At 42.9% G+C, this 15143-nt stretch overlaps 2 protein-coding genes across 2 annotated transcripts in view; both read left to right on the top strand.

Moving 5' to 3' along the window:
• cped1 (cadherin-like and PC-esterase domain containing 1) overlaps positions 1-1988 on the top strand; it is a 30927-nt gene extending 28939 nt beyond the window's left edge. Inside the window, exon 21 of the mRNA XM_030720694.1 lies at positions 311-1988. Coding sequence (XP_030576554.1) covers positions 311-535 — 225 coding nt within the window. The 3' untranslated portion in view covers positions 536-1988. The remainder of the gene's footprint in view (positions 1-310) is intronic.
• Positions 1989-2636: 648 nt separating this feature from the next.
• Positions 2637-14495, top strand: wnt16 (wingless-type MMTV integration site family, member 16). The gene is made up of 5 exons (XM_030720693.1): positions 2637-2885; positions 3745-3749; positions 4056-4282; positions 12957-13246; positions 13343-14495. Exons 1-5 carry the CDS (start codon positions 2637-2639, stop codon positions 13799-13801), a joined length of 1230 nt encoding a protein of 409 aa, XP_030576553.1. The 3' UTR covers positions 13802-14495.
• Positions 14496-15143: the final 648 nt, after the last annotated feature.

Genomic DNA, 15143 nt, shown 5'->3' with positions numbered 1-15143 from the left:
AATGGCCAATGACATTGATTTTAAAGTGCTTTATAAATAAAATTGAGTTGAGATGATAGCCAGTTTTATCTATCCATGAAGCCAGATGACACACATCAATTAGTCAAACTGCAGGCGTAGATGACCTCTAATGTCCTGCTTCTAAATTCGGATAACATGACCTGATGTGAAGTCTACCAAAACAGAAAAAACACAAGCAGTCTGAAACCAAACATGGAGAAAGAGTTCAGTTAGACCCGGGACAAAACCAGAACCTCTGGATGGAGACCTGAAGACCTGAGAGCTGATTTGCTCTCTACTGTTTTCTCAGGTGGAGAAGTTTTTGTCCACGAAGCCTCCAAATGACACAACTTCCACCACCAACATAACCAGAACCCATAGGACTGAACCTGCACTCAGCAGCCAATCAACCATGCCAGACACGGAACAGGAGGTGGGGTCTAAATCCCCAACCTATCATGTGAGAGGACCAGTGAACCAGGTGTACTCTGAGATCCTTCTGAGCCGCCTCTGTGCCACAATCAGAAACGCCTGAGAGAAGACAGGTGAGTCCTGAGGGAGAGTCACCTGTCTCCTCCAGGATGTGGGCGTAGGGCTTGGGGGGTGGGCTGCAATCACTGTGCAGCTCATCCTATGTGCTATAAAACAGGAGCAGAAATTCCTAAACACCAATCAGAGGAGACGCTGAAGGTCTACAGACTCAGCTGGTTTCTGCTGGTTTTTCAGAACCAGAAAGATCCTCCAGAGTAATCCTCTAATCCTCAAATGCATGCTAACTCTTATAACTTTCAAACACAGACTGTTTATAATTGCATTAAAATACTCCAAAAGGCTCCAACAGTGGAACCTGTCAATCAGAGTGGCCACACCCCTAATAATGCAAACAGGTGAGTTATAGAAACATCCTCCCTCTGTACAGCTGTTATGAAGGGGAATATTAGCTACCGAGACCAAAGCAGTTTCTGTATCAGCTGTAAACATGTTTATTTCTGCTGGAAAGGTTTAACATGGGAGTCTATGGGGACTGACTCACTGTGGTGCCTCTGCTGGATGTCAGAGGAACTGCAGGAAGCACCTGGTTTGTCGTGCACAGCAGCTTCTTTCTATGGAAGCTTGTTTCTGCCACTGGAAAAAAAAAAGCCATCCATAACTCAAAATTTCAAGTTTTCTTGAAATTTCGAGTTACGTATCTCAAATTTTCACACTATTAACACGAAATTTCGACTTAGCGCTGCTAATCAGGAAGCTCCGTGATCCATACATCATTTCATTGTTAATCGGAAGCAGGAAGCTGATTGATTTCTTACCTTTTATGCAACTGTTTTTTGATAGAAGACATTTTGATCATTGACTGTCAAAAACATGCCAACTATTTGTTCACGTTTGCTAGAAACTGCTAGCTCACTGATACTGTCGCTACCCCATTTTGAGTGGGCATGGGCTGGTGGGATCTGCTTCCAGGTAAAGATTTTGAGAAAGAAACTCAAAATTTCAAGAAAATAACTCGAAATTTCGAGTTACGGATTTTTTTTTTTTAGTAGTGGAAACAAGCTTCCATATCTTCCTGTGTTTGCAAAAGCTGGGCGAGATGTTTCTTGTATGATCGTGATGTTCTCGAACCCAAACCCTGCTGCACGTCTGTATGTTTCTGTTTACCTCACTCACTGATTCTGTCTGATCACTTTTAGCACCAAAGAATCGATGCAAACTGAAGCGTCTTATATGACTCTCTTTATATTTCTATATTTTTCTACAGATGTTTATTGTGCCTTTTTACAAGCTGAAAATAGAATATACGAATATTTATGACTGTGATGATTCTGCTCTTTATAAAAGTTATGAAACCAAAAAGACTCAAATGGACACGTTTTTAATCCTGAACTGTGAAAACATTCATAACCAAACTGTTTCCTCCTCCTCCTCCTCCACTCTCACTCAGCTTCTTAAACACAGACTCACTTATCACATTTAATAAAACATGACTTACAAAACTCATCTTTTTGTTATTATTGTCATTATTATTACCATCTGTGAATACATCGGGACAGTTTTTAGCTTGTTGAACCATTTTTCCCCTGATTCAGCTGCACACCTGGAGGCCCACAGAGGCGGGAAAAGGTGGAAAGTTGCTTTCGGAGAGTTTCTTTGTATTTTAGGAACTTGTTGACAATTTGTAGTTTCTGATTAGGATCAAATGTGTCTGTCACATGTTAAAAAACAACAGTATTAAAATGACCAATATTTGAATGCAGTTTGGTGTTCTGGTGTATTGAGTGCCTGCTGCAGACCCGGTCCAACACCAAACTGGTAAAAGAAAAATATTTATAACCATCAGTCATCAGAAATCTAACAAAGAAAATCAAATCAGTATTCATATACTTAACTTTTAGTACACATTTGAAACATCTGCCGGGGTCTTTGAGTGGAGTTTGGCCTCATAAACTGAGATGAGTTTGACTCCTGAGCCAAACCTCATTCAAAAATCTGACACTTTTAGATTTTTCCAGCTCCTTCCATCGTGTCTTTGCTACTCAGAGATCAAATGCCAGGACGCATTTGTTATCATGAAGCCTCTCACACAGCCGGCCAATTAGAGCGCAGCTCTGACGTCAGCTGCTGAGCCCTGAGCTGGTCCAATGAGGACCGTGTGGGACTCGGACTGGTCCAGACTGCTGCTGATTCTCCTAGAGATCGAGAAGAGCACCGTAGCAGGAGGACTCCATCACCTAATCATCGGGATTAATGAGCCTGCTCCGGGACCGGGCCGCTTTCAGTATGCAGAGCTGAACAGGGATGGAGACGCGGAGTTGTGGAGTCCGACACATGTGCGCCCTGACTCTGCTGCTGGTGTGCGTGTGTCCGCTGTGCTGCAAAGGCAGCTGGATGTAAGTATGAGCGGAAACACACACACACACACACACACCGAAGAGGATCCAGCGTGTTTTAAACGTTTGCTTTAGTTTCATCTTCCATCCGTGTGTGCGACAGAAACTCTCCTTGAGATAAAATGCTGAAAGTTTTTCCCAGCGCTTTTGTGCCAAATGCGCACTGGCACGGAGTCAGAGATGAAGCTCCCGGAGGATCGTGCTGAGCCAGCTGGCTGCGTGTCTGTTCGTGAGGCTTCAGCGAGTCTGAGAAGCCAAAGTCCGCCTGAGAAAAAGCGAATTTAACGGGTCAATCCTCAGGGGCGCACTGCGAACACATCTGTACATGGAAGTGGTATATATATATATATATATATATATATATATATATATATATATATATATATATATATATATATATATATATATATATATATATATATGCAGGAGGATGCTGGTGCGCGCGTAAAAACGACGCAGACACAGAGTCCAGCCTCGCTCTGTGATCCTGTCACTTACACTGAATCAATTTACCTGCACAAATCTTTACGTTCCTGGTTTTGGTTCGGAGCTGAATCGCGCTCATTTTCCAGCCAAACTCTGCGCGCCGACACAAACTTTATAAACCGAATCAGCAGCGACGGCAGCCGCGATTTAATCCGGCGCACATGTCGGACGGACGGGCGAAGACTGAAGGTGAGAATTTATAAAATGTGCGGATGAGCTCTGAAAATCCAATAAAAGCAAAATAACTGTCCGACTTCAGATCGCCTTTGTAATGAGGATGATCTCCTCCACACACACATTCAGATTTAAACACAGAGGCCTCGGCAAAAAGTGCGCAACTCTTTATGCGACTTTAACACGACTAAATCTGCAGATCCCGTAAAACCGCATGAAAAACATACATGTTCTGCAGACCACACACACACAGACACACACACAGTATTTGTGTGTAAAGCTTGACGATTATAAAGTCTGATTATAAGCTGTCAGTTTTTCTAATGATGCCTCATAATTTAATCAAATTCAACTAAATTCAATTAAAACAAATTAAATTAAATTAAATCAAATCAAAGCAGTCTCGTGTTATCGGAGCTGTCTGCTGTATCTTAGTTCTTCTTTCTGCTGCCATTGAAAGAAATCTGGTGATTTCTGTCAGAGCTGACCCTCCCGGGCTACTGTCCACAGGTGGCTCGGTGTGACCTCTCCAGGAGCGGCAGAGAAGTTGGGCTGTTCCAATCTGCCGCTGAGCCCCAGGCAGCGTGAGCTGTGCCGGCGGAGACCCTTCCTGCTGCCCAGCATCCAGGATGGAGCGCGCCTCGCGGTGGCTGAGTGTCAGAGCCAGTTCAGGCATGAGCGCTGGAACTGCTCCACCAACCAGGAGCCGCGCGTGTTCGGGCACGAGCTCACGAGCGGTCAGTAAACTCACCTTCACTCAGAACACAAAGAGTTCATCCAGGGGCACTTTCTCACTTCTCGTTTCTTTAAAGTCAGAAAATATCATGACATAGGTCAGCAACACCAAAGATTACATCATCATCATGACCACCTGACCCACAGTCCTCTGTAGCAGGATGTGACGCTCAGGTCAGTTCATCACTGGAGGAGGAGGAGCTCACAGGTCCAAGTTCAGCTGAGTCAGGAGGTCACATCACAAGGTCAGGAGATCACCGTCACAGGGTCAGGGTCAGTTGTCCGTTATAATCATCAAAATTAAAAGAAACAAACATCTGAAATATATCAGTCCGTGTAATGAATGAATATAATATACAAGTTTCGCTTTTTGAATGAAATTACTGAAATAAATCAACTTTTTCATGATATTCTAATTTTATGAGCAGCACCTTGTAACGTCTGGGTTGTGTTCGGTGGTGAAGAGGAGGCGGCGGGCGTGCAGCAAAAAACGCACAATCACACTGGCAATTTCAGTGTTGCCCTTTTAATAAACGTAATCTTCACAACCTTATGAAGCTCGGTTGAACGGCTGCTACATAAACACACATGAAAACGAGCAGTGTTCATACAACCTATGACGGCACAAAAAATAAAGGAAAGGAAAGGGTCCGCCTCAAGCCAAAATGTCCGTCTGCAAGAACATCTCCCGCGCTCTCTACTGAGGAGCGGTGGGCGCACACTGGTGACATCATCAACATAAAAAGACCAGACTGTCGTAAAGAGACATCACAATTACGACTGTTACAACCTGTATAGATAGAAAATGGAATTGAATTAATTTCTGACATGTGACTCGTCCTGAGATGAGGCTGAACTCTTTGTGAACCTGACAGTCTGCCTATGTTGGTCTGATTTCTCTTAAATGTTCAAACTGGTGCATAAATTTCACCAGAAAGCAGAAAATGAGGAGACTCATAACATCCTGGAGGAGGACGCTGATGGCCTCCTCTCTTCGGGGAGAGGCCTGCTTCACCTGAACACTGTGGTGCTCAGGAGATTCAACATGACTGAAATTACAGCACATTTTCTGCTTAAATGTGTTCGTTCAGCTTCTACTCTGAGATTTGATTCTATTAGATTTCTGCTGTATATCTGAAGTTTGGAATCACAAAGTCTGCATTTTTCTTCTAAATGATAATCAGCAGAACATCTGATAATAAAATTCTTCAGTTTGGAGCAGCTGCTGACACCTGGTTTATACTTCACTGTCCCTCATTACACCCACATACCCTCACCTGTATGAAGTGTTTTTACTCTGTGGGGTTTGAGGAGTCCACTCTGCCCTCTGCAGGTCAAACACAGTCCCTGTTAAAAAGCCCATCCTGCAGACCATACGTTAGCAGGAGCTGGACCAAGATGGCTACTTGAGCAGACGCTGCTCTTCAACCTGTTGTACCAAACTTGCTAGATTCACTGGAAAACCCTCAACTAAACACTACACACTTATTAATATTCTTTTAAACAGAGACCCAATCCTTTTTGACGGCACAAATGTTTTCTCGAGACAGAAAAAGATTCTCTAAAGAGAGCAAAAACCTGCCGGCTACTGCCAGCAACAACCTGACTACTGTGGGACACGACTACTACAAGATGGTTGATGCTGCAGACCTCACATTCCCGAATGAAGGAAGCTTCCCTCTGCTGCCTATTTTGCCAGAAGGGACCCGTTGTAAAGAACCAGCCCACAAAAAAGGCCTTATTGTACAAGGTGAGGAGAAAAGCGGCAATAATTCTGACATCATTAAAACTCTGTCGAAACACTGTAGAAAAGATGGTCAGTGACAACGCACTAAAAACTGAGGGGCTCAAAAAAGCTACTGGAAAAAAAAAAAGCTATTGACTTTGCTTTTGAGAAAATTAAAGATGTGAAGAAAAGGGTCGACACAATTGAAAATAAGACAAAAAAAGATGGGGCTACCCTCTTCGAGTTAGAGAAAAGGATCATTGATGCGGAGCGGTACTCCAGACGTTGGAATCTGAAAAGAGTCTCCAAAGAAGACTTGAAGAAAGAAACCATCAGGATCTGTCAAGCCATTTTTTCCAGAAGGAAAACCAAAGCTACCTGATGCGACTGATACTGTTCACCGCTTAGGGAAAATGAAAGTGAATGACAACAGACCAAGAGGAATCATCTTCCAGTTCTCGTCCTGAACGTACAGAGATGCTGTGTGAAAAGCCACGAAAAACAACATCTTCTTGAAGGAGTGCCATCTCCACTTCACAGAGGACCTGTGTCCAGTGGATCGGAAAGCCAGAGCGGCACTTTGGCCAGTGATCGAGGTGGTGAGGAAAGAAGGGAAGTTAGCCTACTACGTTGGAGCCCGAACCTATGTAAACGGTATAGAAGTTGGCCTCACTGCGGATTATGGACAGGACAGAATAATGCATCCGGAGCAGCTCTTAGCTTATAAACTAATCGGACAGCTCCGCTACCAGCATCCGGAAGAAGACGAAACAAGAATTTCTAGTGCTACAAGACTATACACTGGGTTCCCAAACTTTAAACTCACAGTCTGCTCAGATAATTTTGCTCAGAAACATTAAAAGTATGTGCTCATACTCGTTTGGCAGCTACAAGTTCATTCTAAGTATGCTGCAGTTCATTTGCACTCTTAAAATGTTCTTAATACGTGTTCTAAATATGTAGCATTAATTGAAATAAGAATGTATGGAGAGAAAAATTTCCATTGGACTCTACTTTCACCTGGAGTCATAACAATGGGTCTACACAGTCTCGTATTGACTACTGGTTAGAATCTGATTGCTTAAAATCCAATAACATCATCATCGATATTCTTCCTACTCCGCTCACAGATCATAAAGCAATATTTCAATAAATCTCTCTGATAGCCATTTACAGAATAGGAAAGCCTACTGGATCCAAAACAATTCATTTCTTAAATTAGACTCAGTACAACAAAGAAATCTCCCAAACAATCTCTTATGTTTTTTAACACAGCTAACACTGAAAACAAATATGGTGCCACCTGGGAACCATTTAAATTTGAGATTGCAATGTTTTTAAGACAACATGGTTCCATATAAAAAAGTCTTTATAAGACCGAGATTAAAATGGTTGGAAGAGGGAGAGAGTAACTGCTCTTATTTTTTTCAGTTAGAAATGCATTGTGCTAAATCCAGTACACTTCAAAAATTAAACATAGAAGGGCAAGTAACCTCTGACCCAAAAATTATTGCTAACTACATCTGCTTTTTTTACAGTAAACTTTATGCTCTCAATCACCCAAATGGAAACCCCAAACTTTTCGTGAATTCTGTTAATACACAACATATACTTGATTCTGACTGTGAGAGTCGTGATTCTACGCTAACAAGTAATGAAATTCTTTTTTCTATAAATCATTTAAAAAATAACAAATACTCTGGATCAGATGGGTTCAGCTTGCTCCTTTTCTCGCCAAAGTTTTCTCAGAGAGCATTGAAAAAGGCACTTCCCCCTTCTTTAAATCAAGGAATTATTACCCTCATAGCTAAGCCCCAAAAAAGACAAATTACTCATTGATAAATGGTGTCCTATATATCTCTTAAATAATGATTATAAAATTCTGGCATCAGTATTCGCAAAAAAGGCTTAAATCAGTACCAAGCACAATTATTGGAGAAACACAGTCTGGTTTCATCCAAAACAAACACATTTCCAATAATAAACGGCTCATCCTTGAGATTGTAGACTATTCAGAATTGATGACTGATAATATCATACTCTTCTTAGACTTTTACAAACCATTTGATCCCAGCTGTCTTGATAAATTTGGATTTAGTCTTTTTTTCTGCAATACAATTAAAGCAACAAAACAAAACAAAAGTAAAGCCTTTCTCACAGGTGTTTAGGTGTTTCACATTGTGCAATATGCAGAGGAAGTAGCTCTATACTGCACAAGAGGCTTGTGCACTAACTTCTGACAATTTTGTGGGAAAGAATGACCAGGAAGACAATGCTGAGTGTAATGAGGAGGAAGAATCAACTGAAGAATTCCCCACATCACCTGCTGCAGAAACGAAAGATGGGTATGAAATGAAAAAAAAATGAACGTGATGATGGAGTAGAATCTGAAATGTTAGAAGTGGAGAACTGTGCTCACAACGAAGAGGAAGAATCAACTGATGAGAAAGATTCTGAGCGGGGGTGCCTCTGCCCCTGCAGCGCCTCTGGGTGATTTACCCATTGGTCAGCCCAGCTGACCAATGGGTAAATCACCCAAAAGAATCCTGTTAAAGAAAGTGTCACTTATTTAGGCATAATTATCTCCAAGAACAACTTGGAAAGAAATTCATTAAATTTTGCTCCCCTAATTGAAAAACCAAAAAACGCCTTAATTTATGGCTTCAAAGAGATCTGAGCCTTAGAGGACGAGAATTATTATCTAAAGCGGAGGGAATATCACGGCTTACCTACTCTGTGCTCTGCTTGCATTTAGACACTCAAACTCTTAAATCTATTGACCAAATGTTATTCAAATTCTTATGGAAAAACCGCATACATTACTTACAAAAATCTGTAGTAATGAACTCTTATGAAAAAGGAAGGTTAAATTTTCTGGATTTCACAACTTTAAATATTACATTCAAAGTGAATTGCTTAAAGTGGTATCCAAAAAAAATCCATCCTCCATCTGGAATATTTTCCCACATTGCATCCTCTCCAGCTTAGAGAGGCTCAGTTTCCTCCTCCTCTGTAATTATAATGTAGAGAAAGTACCAGTAAAACTCTCTGCATTTCACAAAAAACCTTTCTCCTCATAATTTCTTTATCTGGAATGACCAATATATCCTTTACAAAAACAAATCACTATTTTACCCTAAACAGTTTGACAATAAAATCCTTCTGGTGGGTCAGCTATTTAACAAAAATGGGTGTTCACTCAGTTACAATGAGTTCAACCTCAAGTATAACTTTAATGTAACTCCTAAAGAGTATGATACTGTTTTTGATGCAGTAACTAATGAAATATGTGAAGTCTTTAGAAATAATGTTGTTGATGAAGTCCTTGTTAAATGTAACTGAACACCACCGTTGGTAAAGTCTGTTTTTCTTCTGCTTGTAAGAATAACAAAATTATTCGTGCTCTATTTCAACAACATGTTGTCTCTGTGCCTTCAGCTGTTTTCCACTGGAAAAACTTCGTCCCTGATTCAAACATGTAGACTTTTCATCAGAAACTTTTGATAAACAACAAAATGAGAGATGTCTTCTTTAGACTATTACACAGAATTTATCCTATTAATCAATACATGATGAAATATACTAAAATAATAGACCCCAACTGTAAGTTCTGTAAAGAACATCCAGAAACAATCAGTCATTTATTGTGGAATTGTTGTATCACAAGAAAATTTTGGAAAGAATGTAATAACTTTATAATTTGTAATATTAATAATTTCACTAAGGTATGAACATATTTTTGGTTTTCATGGAAAGAATACGAATGCAAAAAGAAGACTGACAATCTAATTATTATATTTGGCAAATTTCATATTGACAAATGTAAATTTTCCTCATCTTCAACCTTTTTTTTTTTACAGTTTTGGTTAAGGAAATAGAACCACTATTTACTTTTTTAAAATAATTTTTGTTTTTTTATTTTCAGATAGAGACATTACATTTCTCATAGTAAATTAAATAACATTTTTGCTACAAAACTCTTAGAACGAACTTAATTTGTCACAAGAACTGTGAATGAATAATGCAAAACAGATCTGATTATAACTCCTTGGGTTCCAGTGTAATGGTGGGTGGTCCATTACCTGACCTGGATTTGGGTCAGAGCTTGGAGGGAAGTCCTTTACGCGTGGGGGTGGGGGAAGGGCCCTCCATGGCAACCTAGAATGAGTGTCAGTGCATTTTAAAGGTCCTGGTCCTCCTAATAATTACAGACCTGTGGGGAAACAATGAGGTTATTGAATTCAGTGTTATTTCCTCTGCCCTTTTTCATTCTGAGGGCTGTCTAATACATTTCACTGTGTAATACATTTCACTGTGCATTGTACTGTGTATAACTGTGCATGTGACAAATAAACACTATCTTAATCTTAATCTTCTGAAGGCCTGTAGTCTGGATATGGTGGCAGCTTGTCCTGTAGGTTGTTCCCATCGAGTAGTCTCTGTTCTCCCTGTGGTGCGCCATGTTTCCACATGCAGTAGGTTCATCAGGTCTTGTCGTGGTGGTATCACTCGTACCGCATAGCCTCAAACATGCATGTCTTTTGTAGCTTCATGTGCAAGACACACTCAATAAAGGAGTGGTTCTGCAGGTGGGGACCACAGACCACTTCTCAGTACCTATGCTTTCTGGCTGATGTTTTGGTCACTTTTGAATGTTGGTGGTGCTTTCACACTCGTGGTAGCATGAGACGGACTCTACAACCCACACAAGTGGCTCAGGTAGTGCAGCTCATCCAGGATGGCACATCAATGCGAGCTGTGGCAAGAAGGTTTGCTGTGTCTGTCAGGGTAGTGTCCAGAGGCTGGAGGCGCTACCAGGAGACAGGCCAGTACACCAGGAGATGTGGAGGAGGCCGTAGGAGGGCAACAACCCAGCAGCAGGACCGCTACCTCCACCTTTGTGCAAGGAGGAACAGGAGGAGCACTGCCAGAGCCCTGCAAAATGACCTCCAGCAGGCCACAAATGTGCATGTGGCTGCACAAATGGTTAGAAACCAACTCCATGAGGATGGCCCGACGTCCACAGATGGGGGTCGTGCTCACAGCCCAACACCGTGCAGGACACTTGGCATTTGCCAGAGAACACCAGGATTGGCAAATTCGCCACTGGCGCCCTGTGCTCTTCACAGATGAAAGCAGGTTCACACTGAGCACATGTGACAGACGTGACAGAGTCTGGAGACGCCGTGGAGAGCGATCTGCTGCCTGCAACATCCTTCAGCATGACCGGTCTGGCAGTGGTCAGTAATGGTGTGGGGTGGCATTTCTTTGGAGGGCCGCGCAGCCCTCCATGTGCTCGCCAGAGGTAGCATGACTGTCATTAGGTACTGAGATGAGATCCTCAGACCCCTTGTGAGACCATATGCTGGTGCGGTTGGCCCTGGGTTCCTCCTAATGCAGGACAATGCTAGACCTCATGTGGCTGGAGTGTGTCAGCAGTTCCTGCAAGATGAAGGCATTGAAGCTATGGACTGGCCCGCCCGTTCCCCAGACCTGAATCTGATTGAGCACATCTGGGACATCATGTCTCGCTCCATCCACCAACGTCACGTTGCACCACAGACTGTCCAGGAGTTGGCAGATGCTTTAGTCCAGGTCTGGGAGGAGATCCCTCAGGAGACCATCCACCACCTCATCAGGAGCATGCCCAGGCGTTGTAGGGAGGTCATACAGGCACGTGGAGGCCACACACAATACTGAGCCTCATTTAGACTTGTTTTAAGGACATTACATCAAAGTTGGATCAGCCTGTAGTGTGTTTTTACACTTTCCACTTGATGTTGCTTATTTTCATGTCTGAACTCTTGTATTTGCTACCTTTTTGGTCTCCCATCTTTTGTGTTAGCATTGCTGTCTTTGTGCTGTGGTTCATCATAGCAGTCATATCTGGAGTGTATTTCTTGCTTCTTTCTCATGTTTCCATCTTGTCCTATGCTTTCCATCTTTTCTATCTTGTTGTAAGGTCTATGAGAGGTTTAAATATCATGTAGATAAGGTTTTTGAATCTTTTTGGAGGAGCGCTTGTCCTAAGTTGCCATAATTGTGTGGCAACGGAAAATAAAGTTCTAACCTGATGTGACAGTGACAAGGGGACAGTGAAATCACCTTTTAAAGGAATGCCAACAGCTGACCCTGCCTCAGTCACTGACCTTTAAACTCATCACAGATAAAGTGACTCAACTCTCAGCAACACGTTTTCCTTCAGTTTAAAGTCCCACAAACCATTAAAGTCTGTTTCTGCACTTCCTGCCTTTAGCACCGCTAACAGCCTTATTGAAAAATGACTTCTTCATTTACTCACTTACAGCTCAGCTGAATCTGTCCTGACTGTATTTACTAGAAGAATAAAATTATTTTATTTTTTTGAACATTTACAGAACCTAAAAATTGAAACTCACAGTTTGAATGATGATAAAAATCCAGCAGGAATTTGGCTCAGTGGGTCTCAGGACCGCTGCTCTTTAATCACATTACAGGGACGGCCATGTTTGATTCTCAGAGCATCGAGAAGCACAAAGAAATCAGCAGGTCGTGAATGCTGCCTGATGACATGATTCAAGGTTGGAAGCACGTCAGCGAGCCAGGAAGTGAAGAAACCATGATGTGTTCTTTTATTTTTTACCAGAATAAAATATCCATCCATCTAGGATGTAGGAGTGTGATCCAATCAGGTGAATTTTACCTGAAAGGACTTCACCTGTCCTTTTGGAATAAAAGATAAAAACAGTTGAAGTGTAACCAGCACAGAGAGATTCTGGTAAAAATAGTTGCTGTGTTAGTCTGAGAACCTGAGAGGAGCTTCTACCTGAAAGCTCTGAAGGGTCATTTGAAGCAGGTGACCTCTTCTAACAAATCAAAATTGCAACATCTAAAAAGATAAAAACAGCTTAAGTGTAACCAGCACAGAGAGATTCTGGTCATGTCTGTTTTTTCCACTCTGTCCCTTGCAGGAACCAAAGAAACTGCGTTCATCTACGCGGTGACGGCGGCAGGACTCGTCCATGCCGTTACACACGCCTGCAGCCAGGGCAACATGACGGAGTGCGGCTGTGACACTCGGCTGCGGGGCGGCGGCTCGGTAGCGGAGGGCTGGCACTGGGGCGGCTGCTCAGATCACATTCAGTATGGGACGTGGTTCAGCCGCAAGTTCATCGACAGCACCGTGAAGAACACATCGATGAGCCGCGGAGGATATACGCTGAGCACCATGAACCAGCACAACAGTGAGGCTGGACGACAGGTGAGCGTCTGAGCACCTTCATCTGAAACAAGCAAAAACTGCAAATCTAAAGAAGGAAGGGCTGAGTCGAAATAACTTCTTGTTTGCATCCTGCAGGCAATCGACCAGACAATGTCCACAGACTGTCGCTGTCATGGCATCTCCGGCTCCTGCGCGGTGAAGACATGCTGGAGGATGATGGCTCCGTTCGAACGCATCGGTACGTATCTGAAGGACAGGTATGAGCACAGTGTTCAGGTGACGGAGCGATCGAGGAGGAAGACGAGAAGGAAGGACCAGCACCGCCTCCATTTGGACAAACATCAGCTCATCTTCTTCAACAAGTCTCCAAACTACTGCCTGGAGGACCGGCGGCGGGGCGTCGCAGGTACCAGAGGGCGTCGCTGCAACAGGACATCCTCAGGGCCGGACGGCTGCAACCTGCTGTGCTGTGGCCGAGGATACAACACACACGTGGTCAGACACATCCAGCGCTGCGAGTGCAAGTTTGTGTGGTGCTGCTATGTCCGCTGCAGGCGCTGCGAGAGCATGAACGACATGCACACATGTAAGTAACACACCTGGAAACAGCTGCAGGGAAAGGGCCGACATCACAGCTGTAAATACCAAAAGCACACCTGGAAAACATGTGGAATAGGTAGCACACCTGGAGGGACCTCAGCATCATACTTGGTAACAGAAGAACATCTGGAAAAGGCAACAACACATATGGTAATGAAAGATTTCTGGAAAGAGACAAAAAGCAAATCTGGAAATATGAGTCGGCTCAAACTTGAACATCTGGAATTAGATGACTCCCGAGAATCAGGTATGGACAGAGGTCTTCAGATTCTCCTTGGACCAATCAGATGCACAGAGGATGACAGCTGAGAACAGAGCAGAACATCGATGAGCACACTGTGAGTCTGAGAGGTGAAGCTATGGATTTACCTGTCGAGAGGGTGAGGAGCTCAGAGCAGAGCTGCTGCTGCTCCTCCATATAGAAAGGAGCCAGCTGAGACATCTGACCAGGATGTCTCCTGCATGCCTTCTAGGTGAGGCATTTCATTTTTATCTGTGGGGAGACCCCGGGCAGACCCAGGACATGCTGGGGAGTCAGTAAATCAGTCTGGCCTTGACTCACCTGGTCCTAAACTACCGGAAAGATGAAATGCTGAATTAGCCAAAAACCAGCTGCCAGGTGTCAGTTTTTCAAAGCAGAGTCTGAGTTTCAGAAAGAAGATTTCACTGCCTGAGTGTTGTCAGCATTTCCAGCTGTTTCAGGCTGGACTGAATTTATCTGAAGTGATGATTCTGAAACTCAGAGCTTCACCAGGAGGACGAGGAGTGCTGCCACAGGCTGAATCTGAAGATCTGAGTGAAGCGTTTAGGTGATCATAGATTAATGGTTTCTCATTATCTGATCATTTCTGCAGCCCAAATTCATAATATTTATGTGTAAATCATTTTAAGTTGATTTTTTTGGCCTGCTAAAAGAACCAAAGTGACATAAGGAGGTGAAATGATCCTGTAAATATGGATGTGAAAAGTTCTTTGTTCAGTTTCCTTTTTGTCAAACTTTATTAGCAAAAACACAAAAACAACAAAACAAAATGCTGTAAGTTTGTTTGAAGGTTCCACACAAATAAAGTTTATTATATTTTGACTAATAAAAAATGAAATGCCTAAAAGAGAACATGCAGACTGAGTCTCTCTGAAAGCGAGTTTCATTCAGGGGTCTTTAGTTTGCAGCTGTTTTTCAGCCGTTCTGTTGGAGACTTGCTGCTGTGCTTGGATCATCGTCCTGTTGCTGACCCAGTTTGGTCCCAGCTTCAGCTGTGGGACAGACGGCCTCACATGTGCCTCTGAATACTTTGGTCTACAGAGGAGTTCATGGTCCACTCAGTGACTGCAAAGA

The sequence above is a fragment of the Archocentrus centrarchus genome, chromosome 23 (assembly GCF_007364275.1).
Source record: "Archocentrus centrarchus isolate MPI-CPG fArcCen1 chromosome 23, fArcCen1, whole genome shotgun sequence".
Lineage (NCBI taxonomy): Eukaryota > Metazoa > Chordata > Actinopteri > Cichliformes > Cichlidae > Archocentrus > Archocentrus centrarchus.
Note: the sequence above shows the minus strand (reverse complement) of the source record. Positions and strands in the feature narration are given on the sequence as shown.